Here is a 25,844-nt window from a genome sequence, read left to right on the forward strand (position 1 = left end):
GAGTGTGTTTGAGAGTGTGTTTGTGTGAGCGAGTGTAAGTGTGTGTGTGTGAGAGTGCGTTTGTGTGTATGAGTAAGTGAGTGCGTGTGTTTGTGTGAGCAAGTGTAAGTGTGTGTAAGAGTGCGTTTGTGTGTGCGAGTGAGTAAGTGTGTGCGTTTGTGAGCGAGTGTGTTAGTCTAAGAGAAAAGTGTGAGTACAGGTGAGCGAGTGTAAGTGTGTGTGAGCGTGTGTGCGCGCACTAGAATGTTTGAGAATGTGTGTGAGTGTGTGTGTGTGTGTGTGCAAGTGTGTGAGAGAGAGTGTATGAGCGAGAGTGTTGTGAGTGTGTGCGTAAATGAGTGATTGTGTGTGTGCACAGTAGTGTATTTGAGAATTTGAGCGTGTTTGTGTGAGCGAGTGTAAGTGTGTGTGAGAGTGAGTTTGCGTGTGTGAGTAAGTGCGTGCGTTTGTAAGAGAGAATGTGAGTACGTGTGAGCGAGTGTATGTGTGTGTGCGCTACAGTGTTTGAGAATGTGTGTGTGCAAGTGTGTGAGAGAGTGTGTGCGAGAGTGTTGTGAGTGTGTGTGCGTAAATGAGTGATTGTGTGTGTGCACTAGTATGTTTGAAAGTTTGAGTGTTTGAGAGTGTGTTTGTGTGAGCGAGTGTAAGTGTGTATGTGAGAGTGTGTTTGTGTAAGTAAGTGTGTGCGTTTGTGTGAGCGAGTGTAAGTGTTAGCGTGTGTAAGAGACAGTGCGAGAGTGTTGTGAGTGTGTGCGCGCGCGAGTTTAAGTGTGCGTGTGCAAATGTTAGAGTGTGTGTGTGTGCATGACCAAGTGTTAGAGTGTTTGTGTGTGTTCCGTTTCTCACCCTGACGGCAGTGGCTCTGGTCTCTCCCATGTCGTCCTCTTCTCCACATGATCAACAAAGTACAGACGGCCATTCTGATCCACACGCTGCTCCCAACTACACACACACACACACACACGCACGCACGCACACACACACACACACACACATAAACACACATAAACACACAAACACACACACACACACACACACACACACACACACACACACACACACACACGCACACACGCACACACGCACACACGCACACACGCACACACGCACACACGCACACACGCACACACACACACGTGTGTTTTTGGTCCCCACAGGCAGACATTTGTCAGCATACATTCATTAGAATTCAAATCAAGACTCTTATATCTCATATATATAATGTTTTACCCGGGTGGCAGCGGTCCAGCGTTCACCATGCTGGGGATCCTGCTGGGGGTGGGGCATACACTAAGGGCCGTCCTACCAGGCTGCTCTACTGTGGGGGCGGGGCTAGAATCTGAGGCTCCTCCCCCTGTGGGATTCCGAACTGGAGTGTCTGAACGAGACGAATCGCTGCCGTCTGGAAATGAGCCGGTAGAGGAAGCTGCGCAGAAACAGATCATCAGTTCCACAATGCAATGCTTTTAATTCTGTTAAAAGGACAGTGCACCTAAATTCTAACATTCTGTCCTTATTAATTTGCTTTTTACTTCTTCCAAAGCAGTTTGAGTTTCTTTAATTAAAGACATTTATATTAGGGAACTACCATGTAATTACTACTTTAATGTGTGAATCAAAATATATATATATACAATATTTAAACAATAAGTACATTGTAATGAAGTATTGATTTCAGTGCAACCACCTAATGTGAACATGTTGCTTTGTCTAGCTTTTGTTACCTTTTGCGTTAACGCTTAATTTTTTTGTTTATGATATACACTCACTGGCCACTTTATTAGGAACACAAGTACCACGTTGGACCTCCTTTTGACTTCCGAACTGCCTTAATCCTTCGTGACATAGATTCAACAAGGTACTGGAAATATTCCTCAGAGATTTTGTTCCATATTGACGAATTGTGCTCTACTGGATTAAGTTCTGGTGACTGTGTTGGCCATTTGAGTACAGTGAACTCATTGTCATGTTTAAGAAACCAGTCTGAGATGATTCAGGCTTTATGACATGGTGCGTTATCCTGCTGGAAGTAGCCATCAGAAGATGAGTACACTGTGCTCATAAAGGGATGGACATGGTCAGCAAGAATACTCAGGTAGGCTGTGGCATTGACACGATGCTCAATTAGTACTGATGAGCCCAAAGTGTGCCAAGGAAATCTCCCCCACACCATTACACCACCACCACCACCAGCCTGAACCGCTGATAGAAGGCAGGATGATCCATGCTTTTATGTTGTTGACACCAAATTCTGACCAGACCATCCGAATGTGTCAGCAGAAATGGAGACTCATCAGAGCAGGCAACGTTTCTCCAATCTTCTATTGTCCAGTTTTGGTGAGACTGTGTGAATTGTAGCCTCAGTTTCCTGTTCTTAGCTGACAGGAGCGGCATCCGGTGTGGTCTTCTGCTGCTGTAGCCCATCCGCCTCAAGGTTGGACGTGTTGTGTGTTCAGAGATGCTCTTCTGCAGACCTCGGTTGTAACGAGTGCTTATTTGAGTTACTGTTGCCTTACTATCAGCTGAAACCAGTCTGGCCATTCTCCTCCCACCTCTAGCATCAACAAGGCATTTGCACCCACAGAACTGCCGCTCACTGGATATTTTCTCTTTGTCAGATCATTCTCTGTAAACCCCTAGAGATGGTTGTGTGTGAAAATCCCAGTAGATCAGCAGTTTCTGAAATTTTTTGTGACAAACCACCATGCCACACTCAAAGTCGCTTAAATCTTCCCCATTCTGATGCTCGCTTTGAACTGCAGCAGATCGTCTCGACCATATGTACATGCCTAAATGCATTAACAAGCAGTCAGACAGGTGTGCCTAATAAAGTGGCCGGTGAGTGAACGTTTTGTTACATTCTTATTCCGATGGCTAATTAGTCAATCGTTAAAATGACTATAATTATAATTATTCTTAAAAGTAAAATATTTGGTGTTTTTGTAAGTGTGTACTTGCGTTATGATGCTGTTATATTGTTATTCTTGTATTAAACAATCATAAGTGGCATAAAATGGTCTTAAAATGAAAATAATACTGGTAACACTTTACAATCAGGCTGTATTAGTTACAATGCATGTAATGTTAATGCATTTACTAACATGAACAGTGAATGATACAGTGTTTATTCATGCTTGTTAACATTAGTTAATGATAATAAAGACATTCATTGTTAGCTCATGCTAACTCAGTGCACTAACTAATGCTAACTGGCATGAATTTGGATGTTAATAACGCATTTATAAATGTTGACCTATGATTATTAAATCCTGTGCGAGTATGGTTTGTTGCTACTTCATGATAGCAAATACACAAACTCGTGAACCCTTACTGTAAATTGTGACCATAATATAATTTATCGCAATGAGTTTTGGTGCAATATATCGTACAACCAGAAATATAGATATGATGACAAGCCTAGTCTAACCTGGAGAAGATGTGGGTCTGCGAGGGGTGGGTGGAGGAGGGCGTGAGGGCCGCGGAGGTCTCTGAGCTCGAGAGCTTCTGGCAGAAACTGAAGGAGAATCCAAGCCATTCACTCGCCCGTTAGGAGCCGCCGGACGATCCTGACCCTCTGACACTGAAGGAGATGGATCTCTGCTGCTCACACACACACACACACACACACACAATCATCAGGAAATGCACCAAATCTTCAGTCCAAAATCACTCGTATAATAATAATTCCAGACATGTGGAACTCCTCAAAAAAATCTATTACATTTTTGCTTCAGTCATCTGAACAATAACAATGGTAAGAGAACTTGCACTGCTATTTGTCACTCTAGACAATAATTTCAGTCATTAAGGTCAGTTTTTCTTTGAAAATCGGATTTATGTCTCATAAATAAATAATCTTTCCATTGATGTATGGTTTGTTAGGACAGGAGAACATTTGGCGAAGATACAACTACATGAACATATGTAATCTGAGGGTTTAAAAGTTGTAGCAATGCATATTACTAATTACTTAGATTGGGTTGTGATAAACGTACAGTAGGAAATGTGTTTACAGGGCTTTACATTAACACTCGCCAACCCGCCAAATACGGGTAGATTTCAGCTTTGGCGGGTTAGACAGACAATCCCACTAGCCACTTTGGCTGGTTGAAAATAATTTTTAACTTGTAGTTTTCCTAAAAGCAGGGTTCGACTATAAGAATGACCCAATATGCGTGCAAATGTGATCTTAGAATGGAGAAACAGAACGACTAACAAAAAAATTGCATTCGCACGAGCAGATGACTACCAAATGAGAGGATAACCACTCGCGCTAACAGCTGATGTGATGCGCGCGACTTTTTAAAGCGCGTACGCACTCCTGTTTCCTTCCTTGAAGCATGCGTGCCTGGAGCGCAACTGTGATCGGATCTCTTTCAAATAGTCAGGCAAAAAAGTAATGCTATGCACACACAGTGTTGCTGCTTTCAAGAGCTCCAAATGTGTCTTTTTGCTTTCGCTTTGAACAGATTATTAATTGGCCTTAACCGTGCGATCATCCCTATCACACCGTAAGCAAATGAAAGCGGGTGAAAAACGTACTGTTATTTTTGTTCATATGGCTTAATTATCATTTTTTAACAACAACATTGCTTTAATATGAGATGAACTCTTCATTTAGGTGTAGTTAACTGGTGATCTGAGAGACCTTTAGCGAGGACAGATTACTGTGCATATTTTTGATACATGACAATAATAATTTTAAAAAGTCAATTGCTTTTCTTTGTTTTTTTAAAGAAATGTTTTGTTAAATAAAAAGTATAGTATACAGCTATATTTAGCTTGTTTGACACATTTAAAATTTGTGGCTAAGAAATAATTATTGTTTGGTGTGGTCAGAGATAAAGCAGGTAAATCCTTAATTTTGAGTTCTGAAAAGTCATTAAACCATGACCCATGTGCTCATACACGACACACAAAACGTGAAATGAATAAGAAGGCATGTGGACAAAAAAAATCTAAATCAAGTAATTTTAGCATGTCAAAGTCATATTTATGCATATAAAAATATTTTCCCAATAACAAAATTGTGGCTAGTGAAAATGCAGATTTTCACAGTATGTCTGATTATATATATATATATATATATATATATATATATATATATTTTTTTTTTTTTTTTAAATGTTTACTATGTATTTTGTTCTGTAGTTCAAACAAAAACCCAAAAAATATATTTTGGGAAAAAATGTTAGAAACATGATTAACTTATTTTATTTAAGCTATAATTAATTTAAAAAAATGTTATCATAACTTTGATTATATCATTTTTTACAGCGTGCTAATGGGCTAACAGTCAGTGTTTTTCAGCCAAGGATGAACTTTATGTGACTATTTCCAATTTCAAAAGGTTCCTTTTACAGCATTGAAATTCCATTGAAAATACTGGGGGGAAACTTGTTCCCATATTTTAAAAGACATGGTGCAGAAAAATATAATTGAATGCAGTGCTTCTTATTTGGTTTGAGACCCACTTTATTTCATATATCTATCAGGCAGTGAAGATCACTGAGTTTTAAAGAAATCAGATCTTAAACTTAAACCCTGGAGCTGGCTGGCTGACTGAAATTAAAAGTCTGTGTGCATATACCCTATTTATGCTAGCAATGTTAGTAAAAACCACAAAGGAATGTTTACAAATTGCTGAATTCTAAGACAACATGCTAGCAAAATGCTAAAACATGCAGTCTGTGTTAATTTATTCTAGAAAAATGCAAGCAACTAACAAAAATCTAAAAATATATGTATAACACATGCTAAAAACATCTTAAAACACGTCACCAATGTGTTATTTCATGTTAGCAATGTGCTATTTCAAATAGAAATATGCTAGGAATGTGATGAATCATGACTAAAACCATTTGAAGGTAAAATAACAAGTAAAAGGTGATTTCATTTACATTTCTGGGGGTGAATAATGCCGTCAAGCATACTGGAAATCTGAAAAATTTATGCTAAAAACACGCTTATCAATGTGCAATAACATGTTAGCATAATGTTAAATCACCCTAGAAACCAGACTATCTGTTTGCTTGCTTGCTTGCTTGTTTAAACTTTAAATTACAGTAAATTATCAACTAAACCTAACTTGAAAGTCTGTCTAGTTTCCACTTGTACTTTGACTGTTAATTAAGGACTTTAAATAACGATTTAATGTTAATGAATGAGGAGATACCTTCGGCCCGAGTCTTCATTGAGCTCAGATTCCCCATTTAAAGTATCTGGAAAACAAAACCATCAGTCAATTTTAATCTTTTACTGTATATTATTAACCCATCTGTGTCTTTCAGACTCACTGAGCGACTGACTCTGGTTGCTGGCCTCAGCTGACTGGAACATTTCAGGATCCACCTGCAGGCCGTCCAGACACACGGACAGATCCCCGATGCTGTCAGACTGATCCCTGTCGCACAGCTGTAGCGTCTGCACCACCTCACAGACTGAAACACACAAGAGTCGGGAAAAGCTCAGAATAAAACTCTTTTCACTTACATGCTATGATTTTAAAGGATACCCTAATTATCAAGACTTGTATGCCTTATTATGATGTAAATGCCATATAATGTAAAGTATAGAGTTCATCAAGATTCTTTGGATTTATCTTCAATGCTTCCTCCTCCATCTTACCCCAGTCATGCTTAATAATGTTCATATTTGGTGACTGGGCTGGCCAATCCTGGAGCACCTTGACCTTCTTTGCTTTCAGGAGTTTTGATGTGGAGGCTGAAGTATGAGCAGGAGCGCTATCCTGCTGGAGAATTGTCCCTCTCCTGTGGTTTGTAATGCAATGGGCAGCACAAATGTCTTGATACCTCAGGCTGTTGATGTTGCAGATCTCTCGCACACCCCCATACTGAATGTAACCCCAAACCATGATTTTTCCTTCACCAAACTTGACTGATTTCTCTGAGAATCTTGGTCCATGCTGGTTCCAGTAGGTCTTCTGCAGTATTGGTGATGATCAGGATGCAGCTCAACAGATGATCCATCTGAGAAAATCAACCGTCTGCCACTTTTCCAAACCATCAACTAGAAGTCAAGTTATTTTTTTTTTGCTCTTACAACTGGGATCGATGACAAGACTTTTGTCAGATAGTGTATGTGTCTGACATTTGACTTACTGCTAGTCTCTGTTCAGGATCAGCTCAATTTAACGGACACACTGTTTTCTCCATGTTTTGTAGAGACAGGAGCACATCCGTTTTGTGTTTTCATTAAGTATTCATGAACATGCATCGAACTCAGTGCAAGGTTTCTGTATGCGTGATGCATTTCTAAGGTTAACAAATACGGTATAAACACATATAAAAACTGTGTATTTACTGCAAAGACCTGATAGTTTTCATTCCAGAGTGAACGAATCCTTTAAGGCAGATTTATACTTCTGCGTCAAACGCCGGCGTATGCTACGGCGCTGACGCATAGCCCTTCGCCGTGGCCATCGGTGTCGCTGACGTGCACCTCTCAGAAAATGTAACTACACGTTGCAAGCTCTGTGATTGGTCGGCTTGGTAGCGCTGACGAGTCTGGGCGGGACCGAGAGCCACGTGAATGGTGCGAGCCTTATGGAGCGATTGTTTACAAGTGTGGAGTCCTGTGAAGGAGCTCCGGATGGAAAGTTTTGTTTTGTGTTTACCTCATGGTTAAAGTTGTTGCATGTCCGCCGGTTCCTGCCTCAAATTGAGCGAGTTTGAGCCACTTGTACATCCCGGAAGTGTTTAGGAAAAGCAAAACAACAGCGAAGAAACTCGACACAGAGGAACATTAACACCTCACTGCCAACTAGAGTTTCGGAAGTGTTAATGCAGACCAACAGAGACAGCGCGCAGAAGTATAAATGCACAGCTACGCGCGTTGAATGCGCCGTGGGTTACGCCGGTCACTTGACGCAGAAGTATAAACCAGGCTTTAGTGCAATTAGTGTGGGCGGGGCTTAAACTCACTTTTCATGTCATGTGACTTGAGCGTCTCGCTGATGTCGAGTGTGGCCACACCAAGCAGAAGGTCTGATTTCAGCGTCTGGTGGCTCCAAACACGGAAGATCAGCTTGCTGAATGGAGTCACGATCCTGATCGACAAACAGAAGCACAGACATCAGAAAAGCAAAAAACACAAACACACACGCATGTGCATGCGCACACATAATTACACACATACATACATCATACATCATATCCAACCCGCTCTTTAAGATCTCAAAACTCAGGGCTTCTGCTAGTACCTAGAATAGCAAAGTCTACTAAAGGAGGTCGAGCATTCTCATTTATGGCTCTTAAACTCTGGAATAGCCTTCCTGATGATGTCCGAGGCCTGATGATGTCCGAGCAGGTTTTCCCGTCCTTAAATTAGCAAAAACTCGTTCTGACACGCCCTGAAAGCGTTTGCGCCCTGCGTTCTGCGCATGGACCGTCAAAATAGAGCCCCAAATCTGAGAAGAGGAACCGGAAAGCAATATGGTGTTTACGACATCACAAAGAAGGTAGGGTTTAAAGACTTAAAAGCAAAACTAAAAATGCATGCAATTGACAAATAGTCACTGACTAATTAAATGTTAGAGACAAGGCAGCACTGTCCCAATCGGGCCAGTAATGATCCTGTCTACTGTCCCAAGCGGCTATCACGCTGACCCTGGGCCACCGGGCCTTATTGTTGAGCCCTGACATAAATAAAAATAATGTGAATGAAAGATCTATTTTCTGTTTCATTTGAAATCTGTTATTAACTATTCATTTTATGTCTGAAAACACAAAAAGAAAAGATCTGACTTGGCAAACAGCACTAATAATAGACTTGTGATGTGGTCAAGACTGATTGTTTGTTAACAATGGCTTCAGGTGAAGAAAAAAAAGAGGCTGATGGAGAACTGAACTGCAGGAAAACACACTGGTGAAGGGGAATGTGGAACTGGAGGAGTTAGAGCTGCTGTCCGGTCAAACACACACTTACACGCACACAAGCATGCACACACGAACACAATCGCACGCTCACATTCGCAACCACATGCACGCATGCACACCCACATATTTGCAAACACACATTCACAAACACACTCATATGCACACACGCACACATTCATACTCGCAAATACGCACACATCTGAAACTGTATGCATTCATGCACACATTCGTAACCATATGTTCGTACGCACACATACATTCACACGCGCACACACACATATTCGCATATGCACACTCACGCATACCCATACATTTGCAACTGTATGGATGCACACCCACACATTTCACCTAACACACTCGCACATACGCACACATTTGAAACCGTATGCACACATGCACACACAAACACACATTCGCAACCGTATGCACAAACACCCACACATTCGCACATGCACATAAGCACACATTAACAATCGCACGCACACATATTTGCACACACATATACACACACAAACACACACACACGCGCACACACACACGCACGCGCGCACGCACACACACGCGCACGCGCACACGCACGCACGCACACACGCACGCACGCACGATTGCACGCACAACCACACACACATATTTACATGCGCGCACACACACGTATTCAAAACCGTATGCACGCTAGCACACACATACACAAATTTGCAACCGTATACACACACACACACAAACACCCACACATCTGCACACGCACACACATTCCTACAAGCACATACGCACATTCACACACATTCGCAATCGTATGCAACCACACACACACTTGCACGCGCACATACACACAAACACACACATTTGCACTCGCACATACACACATTTGAAACTGTATGCATAAATGCACACATTTGCAACCACGCACACACATTCACAACTGTACTCACTCACACACACCCACACATTCGCAAAAGCACATACACATGCAAACACACATTCGCACAAGTACATACTTACGCATATGCACCCATATTCACAACCATATGCAGGCACACGCATGCACGCACACATTTGCAACCGTCCACACGCATACAAAGGTCTGAAAGTGAACCACACTCACACTGCGAACGACTGCTTCCACTTGGGCGAGTGTGTGTTGTTGCATTTCTCCGTCTTCTTCGACTGGCCATCCACACACACCTCCACATACGGACTCGGACCGAACCAGTTCTTCTTGTTTTCCTTGAGTTTGGCAGAAATCACTGCAAACATGGAGAACACACACACACACACACACACACACACACACACACACACACACACACACTTAACATCAACACACCATTGTATACACATTGATGAAGACGCTCGCAACTCAATTCACTTCACACTCAATATATCTTACCTGGAGAAATTAAGAGTGCTTTCACACCTGCCTTATTTAGTTGGATTGAATCGCACTAGAGTTCGTTTCCCGTTTTGGTGCGGTTCGTTTGGGCAGGTGTGAATGCAGCAATCGTACTCGAGTGCGCACCAAAAGCAGACCAAATAAGCCTGCTTGAAGAGGTGGTCTCGGTACGCTTTCAAACGAACCCTGGAGCGGTTCGTTTGTGGTAAGAATATGATCCGTACTAAAACAGGTCCAACCGCAAAAAGTACTGCGCGTTTTGGACTAATTCAGCTGCCGTAGGCCGATGCGCTGTGCATTATGGGATATGGAGGAAAAACATTTGTTGACAGCGCTTTACCAACAGAGAGAGAGAGAGAGAGGGGAAAACATTTCCTGATGGATCGTTGGTAATATTTCCGCAAGATGACCATGTTGCAGTTTAGCTAAATTAATTCACGTCTCCTCCTGAAGTGACGAGCGATGCATTAAACACTGTTTTCCAGCCGCGGCCGCGCTTCATTTTCGTAATGTATAGTTTGTCTAAAGCAGGGATACAATCAGTCAGCGCAGTCGTCCCTCCAGAGTAAAAGGTTTTGTTTACCTGCGGGAGTTCACTGGCATTTTCCCGCACGTGAATTCTGACCAATCAATAAGCAGTTTAGGAAATATGTTCAACAACATCTGGCCAATGAGAGATGTGGATTTTGTCAGATGACTGCATTTTGGTTCTTTTCAACTGGTTCGGACCAAAGCCAGCAGTGTGGTGTGAAAACGACCCAAAGACGGCAGAAGATGCAACAATGTATCATTTAATACCCTTGGTCCGGACCAAATGAAGCGAACTACAGATGTGAACGCACCCTAAAGCTTGTTGAAGCCGGAGTACAGGTGAATGAACAAAAACCAAAATAACAACACATCTCCTTATAAATCAGGTAAATATAAGATGCACACATTTGCATATTGTTACATGAGTGATGGAGACTGCAGAGAAACGTCAATCTATTGCTTCAATTTGATAATTGACTAATAGCCGGACTCCATAAGTTGTATTAAACAATAATAATTAAAAAAAAACATTCCTCCACAATCCAAACACGTGATATAGGTGAATTGGGTAGGCTAAATTGTCCGTACTGTATGTGTGTGAATGAGTGTGTATGGGTGTTTCCCAGTGATGGGTTGCAGCAGGAAGGGCATTCACTGCTTGAAACACGTGCTGGATAAGTTGGCGGTTCATTCCGCTGTGGCGACCACTGATTAATAAAGGGACTAAGCTGAAAAGAAAATGAATGAATGAAAAAAAAACATGCATACAACATTTTCTTTTCGGCTTAGTCCCTTTATTAATCAGGGGTCGCAACAGTGGAATGAACCGCCAACTATTCCAGAATATGTTTTACGCAGCGGATGCCATTTCAGCCGCAACCCAGTAATGGGAAACACCCATACACTCTCATTCACACACAAATACTTATACACGACAGCCAGTTTAGCTTATTCGATTCACCTATAGCGCGAGTGTTTGAACTAGAGGTCTGCATTCCTGCGGCTGTACCGCAAGACCAGACCAGATTTCTTGCGGCACGGGAATAAGTTTCAGAATAAAGCACGGGAGCGGTCGGTAACTGGTGTATTTTGGATGGAAGCGGGCGGTCTAACAATATCGCTCCCGACTCCCGAGCGAGCGAGCACATGTATGAATGTGTGTGAATGAGAGAGCATGATGCTGTGTTTAAGTTGTTTGTTGCTGTCTATGTGTGTGTGCGTGTGTGCAAATGAGAGAGCTTTGTGCTGTCTGTGTGCGCGCATGTGTGTGTATGAATGATAGAGAGTGTGATGCTGTCTGTCTGTGTGTCACTTGCTTGGTGTTTATGTGTGTGTGTGTGTGTGTGTGTGTGTTTATACAGACAGCTTGTTATAGGCTGTCGGGACTCTGTATAGCTGGGTGGTTTTCGGTTTTGTTCTCCCCGCACCTGTCAGCGGAAACGGGCGCGGCGGGACAACAAATGATGAATATAAGCAGGAGCGGTCGGGTTTGGACTAAAACCTGGCGGGAGCGGGATTCAAAATTTAGTCCCGTGCAGTTCTCTATTTTGGACTGTGGGGGAAACCAGAGCACCCAGAGGAAACACAGGGAGAACATGCAAACTCGACACAGAAATGCCAACTGACCCAGCTGAGACTTGAACCAGTGACCTTCTTGCTGTGAGGCCAAAGTGTTAACCACTGAGCCATCATGTTTGTTTAAACTAAAGATGAAATCAATCACTATTTAAAACAAATATTTGTTTAGTTTATTAAATATATTTACATTTACATTTAGTCATTTAGCAGACGCTTTTATCCAAAGCGACTTACAAATGAGGACAAGGAAGCAATTTACACAACTAAGAGCAACAATGAATAAGTACTAAAGGCAAGTTTCAGGTCTGTAAAGTCTAAGAAGGGAAGTGTTAGTAGTTTTTTTTTTTTTTTTTTTTTTTTTTTGTACAGTTAGTGTGATATTCAAATAGGCAATTGCAGATTAGGAAGTGAAGTGGAGACTAAATAGTTGAGTTTTTAGTCGTTTCTTGAAAATAGCGAGTGACTCTGCTGTTCTGATGCAGTTAGGGAGTTCATTCCACCAACTGGGCAGATTGAGCGTCAGCGTTCGGGAAAGTGATTTTTTCCCTCTTTGGGATGGAACCACGAGGCGAAGTTCATTCACAGAACGCAAGTTTCTGGAGGGCACATAGATCTGCAGAAGTGAGAGCAGATAAGAAGGTGCTAGGCCAGAAGTCACTTTGTAGGCAAACATCAGAGTTTTGAATTTGATGCGAGCAGCAACTGGCAGCCAGTGCAAACAGACTAGCAGCGGAGTGACATGTGCTCGTTTAGGTTCATTGAAGACAACTCGTGCTGCTGCATTCTGGAGCAGTTGAAGAGGCTTGATAGAGTTAGCTGGAAGCCCAGCTAGTAGAGAGTTGCAGTAATCCAGTTTGGAGAGAACAAGAGCTTGAACAAGGAGTTGAGCTGCATGTTCAGATAAGAAGGGTCGGATCTTTCTGATGTTATAGAGTGCAAATCTGCACGATCGAGCAGTTCTAGAAATGTGGTCAGAGAAGTTTAGTTGGTCATCAATCGTTACTCCAAGGCTTTTCACCATTTTGGATGCAGTAATGGTTGCCCCATCCATCTGGATTGAATAGTTATGGTGTAGAGTCGGGTTGGCAGAAACTACAAGCATTTCCGTTTTTGCGAGGTTCAGCTGAAGATGATGATCTTTCATCCAGTGTGAAATATCCAACAGGCAGGCTGAGATACGAGCTGGAACCGAGGGATCATCAGGATGAAAAGAGAGGTATAGCTGGGTATCATCAGCATAGCAGTGGTAGGAGAATCCATGTCTCTGGATGACTGGTCCTAGAGATGATGTGTAGATGGAGAAGAGAAGTGGCCCAAGAACAGAGCCTTGAGGTACCCCAGTGTTTAGATGCTGTAGGTTGGACACCTCTCCCCTCCAAGACACCCTGAATGACCTGTCAGAGAGGTAAGATCTGAACCATTGTATAACAGTGCCCGCAACGCCCAGTGACTCAAGCGTAGATAGCAGGATCTGGTGGTTGACAGTGTCAAAAGCAGCTGACAAGTCCAGCAAAATGAGGACTGATGATTTAGAGTCTGCTTTAGCCAGTCTGAGATCCTCCACGACCGAGAGCAGGGCAGTCTCAGTTGAGTGGCCTTTCTTAAAGCCGGATTGCTTGTTGTCCATGAGATTGTTTTGAGTAAGAAAGTCCAGGACTTGATTGAACACTACTTTCTCCAGAATCTTGGCCATGAATGGAAGCAGGGATACTGGTCTGTAGTTTTCAAGTAGCGTATGGTCCAGGTTGGGTTTCTTTAGCAGTGGGGTTACCCTAGCCTGCTTAAATGAAGTGGGGAATAAACCAGAGTCAAGAGATGTGTTAATTATGTGAGTCAGTGTTGGTATGACTGCAGGAGAGATGGCTTGCAAGAGATGAGAGGGAATGGGATCGAGTGGACAGGTGGTTGCATGGCTAGATAGCACAAGTTTGGACACCTCAGACTCAGAGAGCTGAGAAAAAGAGGTGAGTGTGTGTGGTGTTGGTGGTGTACCTTGCGTGTTTGTTGTAGGTGCAGCAAATTGAGCACTGATTTTTGCAGTTTTGGTGCAGAAGAATGTAGCAAAGTCATCAGTAGTAAGTGTGGAGGATGCGGGTGGAGGAGGAGGATAGAGGAGGGAGGAAAATGTTTTAAAAAGTAGGCGAGGATTAGTGGCATTGTTGATTTTCAGACGGTAATACGTCTGCTTTGCAGAAGTAACCTCAGCTGAGAAAGAGGACAGAAGAGTTTGGTATGTTAAGAGGTGTGCAGGATTTTTAGTTTTCCGCCAAATTCTCTCCGCAGCCCGAAGTTTTGAGCGATGCTCACGGAGAGCATCCGAGAGCCAGGGTGCAGGAGGACTGGCACGGGCTGGCCTGGATGCAAGAGGACATAATCGGTCTAGACATGATGCTAGTGTGGAGCAGAGTGTATTAGTGGCACTGTTCGAATCAAGTGCAGAGAGTTTGCAAGATGGAGGAAGAGAGTCTGAAACAATGGTGGATAGTCTCTTGGGTGAGAGAGATCGTAGGTTTCTGCGAAAGGTAACCAGTGTAGGAGTGTGTGGCGGCTCAGGAGTAATGTGGATGTTGAGAGACAGAAGGAAATGATCAGATATTTGTAGTGGAGTTACTATTGTTTGATCAGTGAAGCAGTGTCGTGTGTAAATAAGGTCTAGCTGATTACCTGATTTGTGGGTAGCAGAAGTAGGTGCTCTTTTTTTTACATTATTTACATTACATTATTTTAAATTTACATTATTTTAATTTACATTATTTTAAAATATATTTTAAAATAATGTAAATGCTACTTTAATTGAATTGCTACTTTAAAAAAAACAAGGAATATTTAATTATTATTAGTAAAACTTTTAAATTTAAAAGAAAAAACAAAACAAAAATGCAGCTTTGTCCAGTGTTACTGTTATTGTACACTACTCAATTACTATATTACTTCTACACTCTAAAAAATAACTCAAGAGGTCTGTTACCACTACATAGTTTAATAAATTTTTGTAACTTAAACAATTCTAAAATGCTAATAAGATTAAAACTTTTATATTACCAGAATAATTTTATTACGTTTTTAAAAAAGGAAAATATTGATAATTACATCAATTTAAAAAGCAGCTAATTTAAAGGTAAATATATCTGTCAGTTACTTTAAAACAATATTTAACTTGTAGCAAACTAAAGAAATTGGGTTGATAACTTACAATAATGGAGTTGTTTTGTATTTTTAAGTCCACACACTGATGTTTTTTTGTTATTTTTTTATACTGATAATATGGGACAGTACATGTTTTTGTTTTGTAAAACAATGAAAACCTGTGGTTAAATACAAATAAAAAAACTACCGAAAAACAAAAATGTTGTTGTAAAAATGTATTTCTTACAAGCATAAACATTAAATCTGAAAACTAACAAAAAGTTTTAACAATTTCGGCTACTTAATTTAGTTGAGGTTCTAAACTTGAAAATGTGCATGTAATTAATTACATAAAACTGGATTTGTTTTCAATTTTAAAATAAAAAACATTAAAATAAAAAAATTTGAGTACTCAACTTAAAGATTTTAAGTTTTTGCTATGTAAAATGCCTCTGATTGAAGAGGAAAAGATTTGGCTAACATAATAGAGTTTGTTGTCTGAACTTCATTTTGTTGGATGTTGTCGTAACTTCAATATATTAATGCAAACTATTGCATTAATTTTGTTTGTTTTGTCTAAACAATATTTTTTAGAGTGTATTTCATTTATCATTTATTCATTCATTTTCTTTTCAGCTTAGTTCTTTTATTATTCTGGGGTCGCCACAGCAGAATGAACCGCCAACTTATCCAGCTCATGTTTTACGCAGCAGATGCCCTTCCAGCAGCAACCCATTACTGGGAAACACCATACACACTCATTCAAATACACTACGGACAATTTAGACTACCCAATCCATCTATATCACATGTCTTTGGACTTGTGGGGGAAACCGGAGCACCCGGAGGAAACCCACGCCAACACGGGGAGAACATGCTAAGTTCACACAGAAATGCCAATTGACCAAGCCTGGGATCAAACCAGCGACCTTATGGCAGTGAGGTGATCGTGCTACGCACTGCACCACCGTGATGCCTTCTATTTTATTTATTTGACAGGGACAATGCACAGTAATACAAAAAAAGTGTGTGCCAAGTGTGTATTTTTCACCTGCAGTCCCTTAACAGAGTCACTATAACAATATTTGTATTATTTGAAATAAAGCTTAAAAAATAAATGTATTTATTAAGAAAGTAAAACCATTACACTGAAGCAGTTACAGTGTTTTTTTAAGTAAAGTCCTTCATATTGAACGTGCATATTAGTGATTTGTTGTTACAGTAATTATTATTTAAAATAAAAGTACAAATTAAGTTTAAAAATCTAATAAAATGTAGTCTAAATGTGTATTTCAGTAATATACCCAAGCTGCAGAGTTTCAGTAACCAGCCTTAATATTAAATGCTGAATTCCACACCTACAAAACTCAAATTGTAGATGAAATATTGATATCCAATTAATAATGGATCAAAATATAATCCAATTTATATAAATTAGAAATGAATTAAATCGTCTAACTGAATGTAATCCGTCAGCCCTGTAATCTGTAGATGACATCTGATGAGAAAGTCAGTCAGATCAGATTAATCGAGAATGCAAACTCACCCATGATCTGCAGCTGAGCCTTCATTGGGAAGCCATTAGCAGGAGCTGCTTTAGCGACACTGCAGGCCATGACATGCGGCTACGCTGACTCCTGCACACAACACACACAACATAAGACATGAGCATTACGGCTGCACAATACATCACTTAAGTATCCTTATCCCAATAATAGCATATGGAATAAGCATATCACAGATGTGTTTCATAAATTACAGTTTACGCAAAGGTTGTTTATTTACATTTGACCAATCAGATGGGGATGTAATATATTTAGCCCCGCCCTCCCCCCCCAGAGGTGCTGCTTTGCTACACTAATGGCGGGAAATCAGCCAATCAGAATATCTGCTGAGGTGTTCACTCATTCATAGTGTTTTAAAGATTAAATGTTTGCACCTTTTATTTGTCTGCATTACACTTAATTAGATCTGAAAATATGTTGCCTGCTTATTTTGAGTAATTATTTATTAAAGCTATTGCTTAGAAATGTGTCGAAAAAAAAAATCTTCCGCATTAAACAGCACTTGGGAAATATTTGTAAAGAATTACAGTTTAACAGGAGAGCAAGTGATTTTGACTCCAACTGTATGTATATATATATATATATGTGTGTGTGTATATATATATATATATATACACGGACACAAGTGGATGGAAACGCAGCTATTCTCAGTCATGACAGTGTTGTTATCTTGTAAAAGAGCTGCCAGATTGCAGCTGCTTGATAACTTCTGTTCAGTGACATCACAACCAAACTGAGGAGAAACTTTCACTGGAGCTGATCTGTGAGTTAATTATTCATGGCTGATCGTGTGTCGCCGATGCCTGGGGAAACACTGATGCTGACGACAACTGAAAGAAAAAAACTACAGAAACACCAAGCTTTACGGTTGTTTACATAACTGCATTCCTTTATTATCCAGCATATACACACACACACACGCATATATACACACATATATACACACATACACGCACACACGCATACACGCACACACGCGCACACACACACGCACACACGCATGCATGCAAGCATGCACACTTGAAGTCAGAATAATTCGCCCCCCTGTTTATTGTTCCCCCCAATTTCTGTTTAACGGACTGAAGATTTGTTTAACACATTTCTAAACATAATAGTTTTAATAACTCACCTCTAATAACTGATTTATTTTATCTTTGTCATGATCACAGTAAATATTTGACTAGATATTCTTTAAGACACTTCTATACAGCTTAAAGCAACATTTAAAGGCTTAACTAGGTTAATTAGGTTAACTAGGCAGGTTAGGGTAATTAGGCATGTTATTGTAAACCGATAGTTTTGTTCTGTAGACTATCCAGAAAAAAAACTTAAAAGGGGTAATAATGTTGACTTTAAAAGGATTTTGTAAAAATGTAAAACTTCTTTTATTCTATCCGAAAATAAATGAATAAATAAATATATTTCACATGTCATGTACTTGTATTCAAGTATCAGCTCAATAAAAAAATTTAAAAAGGAACACCAAGCTTCCCATAATCTTCCAGGTGAGAGATTATTCATTAAAAAAGTATTATATAGAGTTCAAAACGTCCTGTTCCCTGTTACTTTTTATTCTTTTATATATATATATATATATATATATATATATATATTTCCAAAATGATGTTTAACAGAGCAAGGATTTTTTTTCACAGCATTTCCTATATAATTTTTTTCTTCTGGAGAAAGTCTTATTTTTTTTTAATTAAGACTTTCTTTTGATTATTTTTAACCCATTTTAAGGTCAATATAATAAGCTCCCTTAAGCAATACTTGTTTTGTATTAGCTACAGAACAAACCACTGTTATACAATGACTTGCCTAATTATCATAACTTTACCTTAATTAACCTATTAAGCCTTTAAATGTCGCTTTAAGCTGAATACTAGTGTCTTGAAGAATATCTAGTCTAATATTATATGCCGTCATCATGGCAAAGAGAAAGGAAATCAGTTAAAGTTGAATTATTACCCTCCTTTTTAATTTTCTTTTCTTTTTTAAATATTTCCCAAATAATGTTTAACAGATTCAGGAAATTTTCACAGTATGTCTGATAATATATTTTTTTTCTGGAAAAAGTCTTATTGTTTTTATTTTGGCTAGAATAAAAGCAGTTTTAAAATTTTTAAACACCATTTTAGGGACAAAATTATCAGCCCCTTAAGCTAAATATTTTTTCGATAGTGTACAGAACAAACCATCATTATACAATAACTTGCCTAATTACCCTAACCTGCCTAGTTAACATAACTAACCTAGTTAAGCCTTTAAATGTCACTTTAAGCTGTATAGAAGTGTCTTAAAGATGATCTAGTCTAATATTATTTACTGTCATCATGACAAAGATAAAATAAATCAATTATTAGAAAATATAGGCCCACATGGAATCAGATTTTCTGCACAATTCCACAGATTTTTTGCCCATCATTACTTCTGTATATTTACTAGAGTAAATGTGTGTAAATCTATATTTATTGAGTTTTTAATTAATTACAGTAATATTATTGACTAATGTAAAAATGTTCATCTGATTTATGTACAATGCAGTTTGTACAGTCATATTTTCTGTCTTTCAGTAGAGATATTATATGAGAGACTTGCTTTGTTTACCAAATAAAGTGGATCTAATTAGATTTGCACTTTAAACATTAAAGTTAAAAATATATTATTTTTTATTTCATGTATTAAGGTTTTAGTTATGACACTCCCAAAATAATTACGCATAAATCCACAGATTTGTAGCAAAATTCTGTCTGGCCCAAGAAATGAGTTATTAAAACTAGTATGTTTAAAAATGTGTTGAAAAAAATCTTCTCTCCGTTAAACAGAAATTGGGAAAAAAATTTACAGGAAGGCTAATAATTCTGATTTCAACTGTATCTACAATATGAACATATATGGGAGTGTTTATTGCTTTTATTTAAGTGTTTTGTTATTCTTTCATTTAATATCTCTGTATGTTTATATAGTATGTTTATTGTTCATTGTTTTGGCAACTTTCTGCTATATTTCACACAGTTGATGCTGTTTTAGAATAGAATGGAGAGATACTACACATTTATTCATGATAATATTATAATATTAATAATAATCTTCACAATATTAAAAGCAAATTCACTATCCTAAACACATTTTATGTATATTTAATTATTATTATTGTTGTTTACTGAATCGTGAAATGTTGATTCTTAAATAATTCTGACTTCAATATACTTTATTTATATATTGGTAGCCGGCAGCTAGCTCTCTGCAACTCTCACATGATCGCCCACTGAAGCAGGGCTGCACCCAGTCAGTACCTGGATGGGAGACCACATGGGAAAGCTTAATTGCTGCCGGAAGTGGTGTTAGTGAGACCAGCAGGGGGCGCCCAACCTAATGACCCAGTATAGTGAAGGGGTGCAATACTGCTCAGTGAGCGACGTTTTTCAAATGAGACGTTAAGCCGAGACTATCTGTCGTCGTTAAAAAAAATCCTTGGACATCCTTTGAAAAAGAGTAGAGGTTTAACCCCGGCATCCTGGCCAAATTTGCCCACTGGCCTCCTAACCAACCCCATAATATAATTGGCTTCATCACCCTGTTTCTTCTCCACCAATCAGCTAGTGTGTGGTGTGCGGTCTGGTGAAATATGGCTGCCGTCACGTCATCTAGGTGGATGCTGCACACTGGTGTTAGATGAATGAGGAGATTCCCCTCAAAAATGTGTAAAGCAATTTGAGTGTCCAGAAAAGTGCTATAAAATGTAAGAAATTATTATTATTTTTATTATTATTATTTTTATTATTATTATTATTATTATTATTATTATTATTATTATTATTAGAACCCTAACCCACACACACACTTAGAGGTTTTGATTGCAATGTAATTTAAACAGTAATCATTGTGAACAGTGCCATGCAAATAAGCTTGAATTGAATAGATGATAACAAACGAATATTAAACTGAACTTCACTCAGACAGCGAGAGGATCCAGACTGACGGCTTGTGTCTGCTGATGAGCGCTGAATCAGTTTAATGTTCAGTCTCTGCGAGTTAATCATTTGTAGGTTTGACACTTCCTCAAGAGTTTTAAAACACAAGAGTGTTTTGTTTCGAGAGCCATGACTTGACAACTTCTGACTTTGGGGGCGGGGATATCTGGCAGAAGGAGGGAGAGATCATAAAGTTGTGAGTTTGTTTCATAATTATGTATAATTAACAAAATTTACCTCTATGTGTTAAATGTAAAGTATAAGTAGGAGATTACACACATTTACTATGGAGCTGTGCTGTAATTAGAGCTTATTAAGCAGATATAGACACATGTTTGGAAAAAGAGGAAAAATGTAAACAAAAATAGACAAAAACAAAAAGCAAATATATTTTTAAGTAGTGTTTTAAGTTTATTATATGTCCCAATTAAGGTTGTAACGGTATGAATTTTTCACGGTATGATAATCGTCTAAAACAATACCACGGTTTGACGGTTTCGCGGTATACGGTATGTTACAAATGTTACAAAATAATAGAACAGTGAAGCAAATTTGACTTTTTCCAAATAATATATTTTTTAGTTACTATAAACAACACCACTTACAATGAACAAATAAAAAAATAAGAAAATAATAAATAATGTGTCAAAGTCCAAATAAAGTCCAAATAAACATGGTGCAAATCCTCAGTAAAAAAATAGATATAAATATTTACTATACTATAAATAGTTACATAACGAAACTAGATTCAATATGGAACATCCTTAGGTTTTATGTGCCAGCATGGATATGGTTGTCTGTGGATATGGATTTGGATATGGTTGTCTGCAATGCAGACAAACAGCTGCATCTTCATTTGCGTCTTTTGAAAACAGCAAGAGCAGCAGTTCGTCTTTGCTGTGTCACTGTTTTGTCATGTTTCTGTGCTACTGTGCATGCAAAAGTACTTAGTATGAGAATTATTTCATGCAAAACTTTTTTTTTTTTGCGTTTTATTTAGCCGCGCATAAATGTATGCCTATCTCTCATTCCGTGTTGTTCAAAAAGCTCATTGTTGGTCCACAAACAAAAGTGAAACCTATGCTTATTGGTTGTGATATAGCAAGTTTGAACCAATCTGGGCATGGAGGAGGGACAATGCATCAATGTATCATGTCTGGTTTGTCCGGAGACACAGTGACGAGCGTTTCTTTGTCAAATCAGCGTTGTCAAATGTTGATGACGTAACCGCACTGATTCCGGAGCCTCTGAAAGTCCGCGAATGTTATGTGATACAGCACTGGAAAGCTGAGATTCTCTTCTTTATGCCAATCTTTGAATTGTATGAATCGGATCAGCGGATCAAAAGTTATTAAACATTTAAGAGCAATACTTATTTTTAGCCGCGGGCGGCTGTCTCGGTCTTTAAGGGTTAAAACCGTTGATATGCAATTGTTCATGGTATGATAATCGTGCACGTTCAAATCGTGGTAGACCGTCATACCGGTATATTGTTACAACCCTAGTCCCAATTGATTTTTATGTTATGCATTTATGTATTTTTATTAATATTATTAACAACACTGATAATAACTGTTCGAGAGCCATGACTTAACTTCCGTCTCCAATGGTGTGAGTTTGGGGACTATCTGTCAGATGGATGGAGAGATTATAAAGTTGTGATTTTGTTTCATAATCATGCATATAAAGTATAACTTAAGCTATTCACCATTGTGTGTTAAATGTAAATATTTACACTTATAAATATAAATATTCGTCAAAAATGGTTACTTGTATTAGTCGTATGTTTGGGAAAAAATCTGAACAAAAATAGACAAAAACAGAAAGCAAATGCATCTTTAAGCAGTATTTTGAGTTTATTATAGGTCCTAATTGTCCTAATATTATTAATAAAACTAATAATAATATATTTAAGTGTATATTTATTTATTCTAATGTTCTTCTCTTCTTCAGGATGGTTAAAATTGTGGATTGTCTGCCAGTTTGTTTTGATGTGTTTGTTATTAATATTTAAAAAGCTGATAGAAGGGGAAAGAAAGTATGCATATTACTAATATTAACAATATTTATATCCTGAAAATGTGTCTGGATCAATCTATTCAGCTGAAATTTCTTTAAAATCCTACACGCTGGAGTTTGGAATACACCAAAGTTAATGGTAAATACAGAACAAACAAAACAAATATTATTAGGTCTTAGTGAGATTGTATCAGACCTTTTTCAATCCTGATTTGTACCTGTTATGCCAGGGGTGTCAAAAGTCGGTCCTGGAGGGCCGGTGTCCTGCTGACTTTAGCTCCGACTTGCTTCAATATACCTGTCTGGAAGTTTCTAGTATACCTAATAAGAGCTTGATTAGCTTGTTCGGGTGTGTTTGATTAGGGTTGGAGCTAAACTCTCCAGAACACCGGCCCTCCAGGACCGAGTGTGGACACCCCTGTGTTATACCAATATTATTGCTTTTATTACAATTTCCCTCTGTCATACAATGAATTAATTGAATTTAATAATTCTTGAAATTCATTGAAAATATTTTTTGTAATATATGTTTTGAAATAAAGTGCAATTTAGTTAAAATATAAACATATATGGGTTTAATCTTAGGCTCTCTTGTAGTCCGTTTTAAATCTAAAATGTTCACTAAATAAATATATCTTTTTTTTTTTTTATTACAACATTTATAATAACAACAAACATACGAAGATAAAATTAATAATTACAATTTTGTTAAATACATAAGGAAAAAAGGAAACCTTTTTGTATATTAAAATGAGTTTCACTTATTTTTATGTTTTCTGAACACTTATCCAGCATACAGAAAATATATCCAGTATGTTTTCTGCAGTGAATGGCCTTCCAGTTGCTACCCTGCACTGGGAAACACCGATACAAACTCACACACACTCAATTTAGTTCATCAATTCTCCTATAGCACATGTGTTTGGACTGTGGGAGAAACCGGAGCACCCAAGGGAAACCCACGCTAACACGGGGAGAACATGCAAACTCCACTCAGGAACCCCAACTGGCTCAGCCGGGACTCGAACCAGCCACCTACTTGCTGTGAGGCGACAGTGCTCACCACTGAGCCACCATGCCGCCCTACATGAGTTTTCAACTGAAAATCAGTTTTGGTAATGAATCAATCTACTGATTTCTCCCTCTTACTTAAAATAAATAAATGTTTTTTTTTATGTTATTTGTGTTATTTTATACCTTTTAAGCAGGGTTACAAATAAAATTACATTAAGTAGTTAAAAATTGCTTACTTAATTCATTGAGTAAAAAAAGATGTCGCATATTATTTTGACTGCTTGTAATATAGCGACATATTAAAAAATACCAACATCCTGTGATGGATATTTTAGAGTTTATTACAATATCAGCTTCTCTGGCTATGTCATGGCAAAAAAAGTATCAAGTTTACAATAAAAAGTCAACAACATCAATAAATAACACATAAGATAAAAAGCAGACATTACAATATAGTTAAGATGAACTAAAACAGTTTACTTTTGGTAAAAAAATAAAAATAAAAAAATGCACAATTCTGAAAGGATTCATATTTAAAAATATTTCATTTAAAGTCTCTCCATACAAATCATCGTCTACACCCTGTCATAAAATATCTCTATTTAGAAACAATGAGTCATTATAGATGCTGATTACATCAGTTTTTATGATGATTTAGGACTTTTGAAAGAGTAATTGTGTTAAAAACAACTTTTTTGAGCATGCAATATGGCTTATACTGGACAAACTGACATTGCAATATTCATGTTTTTCTAGTGTACCGCTACATTAGGAAATAATAAATCATTACAAAGTGAGTTGGCAGATTTTTTTGGAGGGGAAGTGCATGTTTATGTTAAGAAAATCATTCCTAAAAGCAGAACTAACTATTTTTAAGGTAATAAAGAAACTTAAACCAAAAGTTCAACTGTAGTTTGTCTTTCCAAAATCCAACAAACAACCATTTATTTTATTTAATTATTTATTCATTTTAATCTCTTTCAATTTAAGCTTTCATAAAGGTCTTTGTCATTCATTTTGTCAAATTTAGCTAATAAAGTTAACTAGAGCTGCTCGGTTATGGGAAAAAATCATAATCACGATTATTTTAGTCATAATTGTAAACATGATTATTCAAAACGATAATTAGTTAAGCCAAAATTATTCGTCCTCCTGTGAATTTATTTTTATATATAAATATTTCCCAAATGATATTTAACAGAGTTTTTTTTACAGTATTTCCTATAATATTTTTTTCTTCTGGAGAAAGACTTATTTGTTTTTATTTCAGCTAGAATAAAAGCAGGTTTGAATATTTTGAAAGTGAAACCTATTTTAATACCTCAATATTATTAGCCCCTTTAAGCAATATATATGTTTGATTGTCTGCAGAGGAAACTACTGTTAAACAATGACTTTTACCCTAATTAAGCCTTTGAATGTCACTTAAAGCTAAATACTATCTTGAAAAACATCTAGTAAAATATAATGTGCTGTCATCATAGCAAAGATAAAAGAAATAAGTTATTAGAAATGAGCTATTAAATCTGTTATGTTTAAACTGTACTTTAAGCATCTTCACTGTATTTATTGATTAATAATAAAAACAGTCGGCAGCAGCAGGAATATCGCGCGCTGTCACTTTAAGAGTAGTGCGGCTCTGATATGGTTTCTCTTTCATGTTTCTTTTGATTCACAACTTGTTAGTTTATTACACAAATGAGGATTAATATGAATAATCACTTAACACCGCGCTCTGACACAAATG

At 38.1% G+C, this 25,844-nt stretch overlaps 1 protein-coding gene across 4 annotated transcripts in view; it reads right to left on the reverse strand.

The window, feature by feature from the left end:
* Nucleotides 1-25,844, reverse strand: part of itchb (itchy E3 ubiquitin protein ligase b) — a 79,147-nt gene that overhangs the window by 41,520 nt on the left and 11,783 nt on the right. For 2 of the 4 annotated variants that reach the window (XR_012398215.1, NM_001302226.1), the window contains 8 exon segments: nt 17,069-17,159; nt 10,000-10,141; nt 7,944-8,068; nt 6,309-6,440; nt 6,176-6,221; nt 3,428-3,600; nt 1,231-1,426; nt 847-942 (listed from right to left, as the gene is read on the reverse strand). Coding sequence is in view for 2 of the 4 variants with exons in the window: in NM_001302226.1 (NP_001289155.1) it covers nt 847-942; nt 1,231-1,426; nt 3,428-3,600; nt 6,176-6,221; nt 6,309-6,440; nt 7,944-8,068; nt 10,000-10,141; nt 17,069-17,138 (980 nt within the window). In the remaining 2 variants the exon portion in view is untranslated. 4 annotated transcript variants of the gene reach the window in all.

This window comes from Danio rerio, chromosome 23 (assembly GCF_049306965.1).
Source record: "Danio rerio strain Tuebingen ecotype United States chromosome 23, GRCz12tu, whole genome shotgun sequence".
NCBI lineage: Eukaryota > Metazoa > Chordata > Actinopteri > Cypriniformes > Danionidae > Danio > Danio rerio.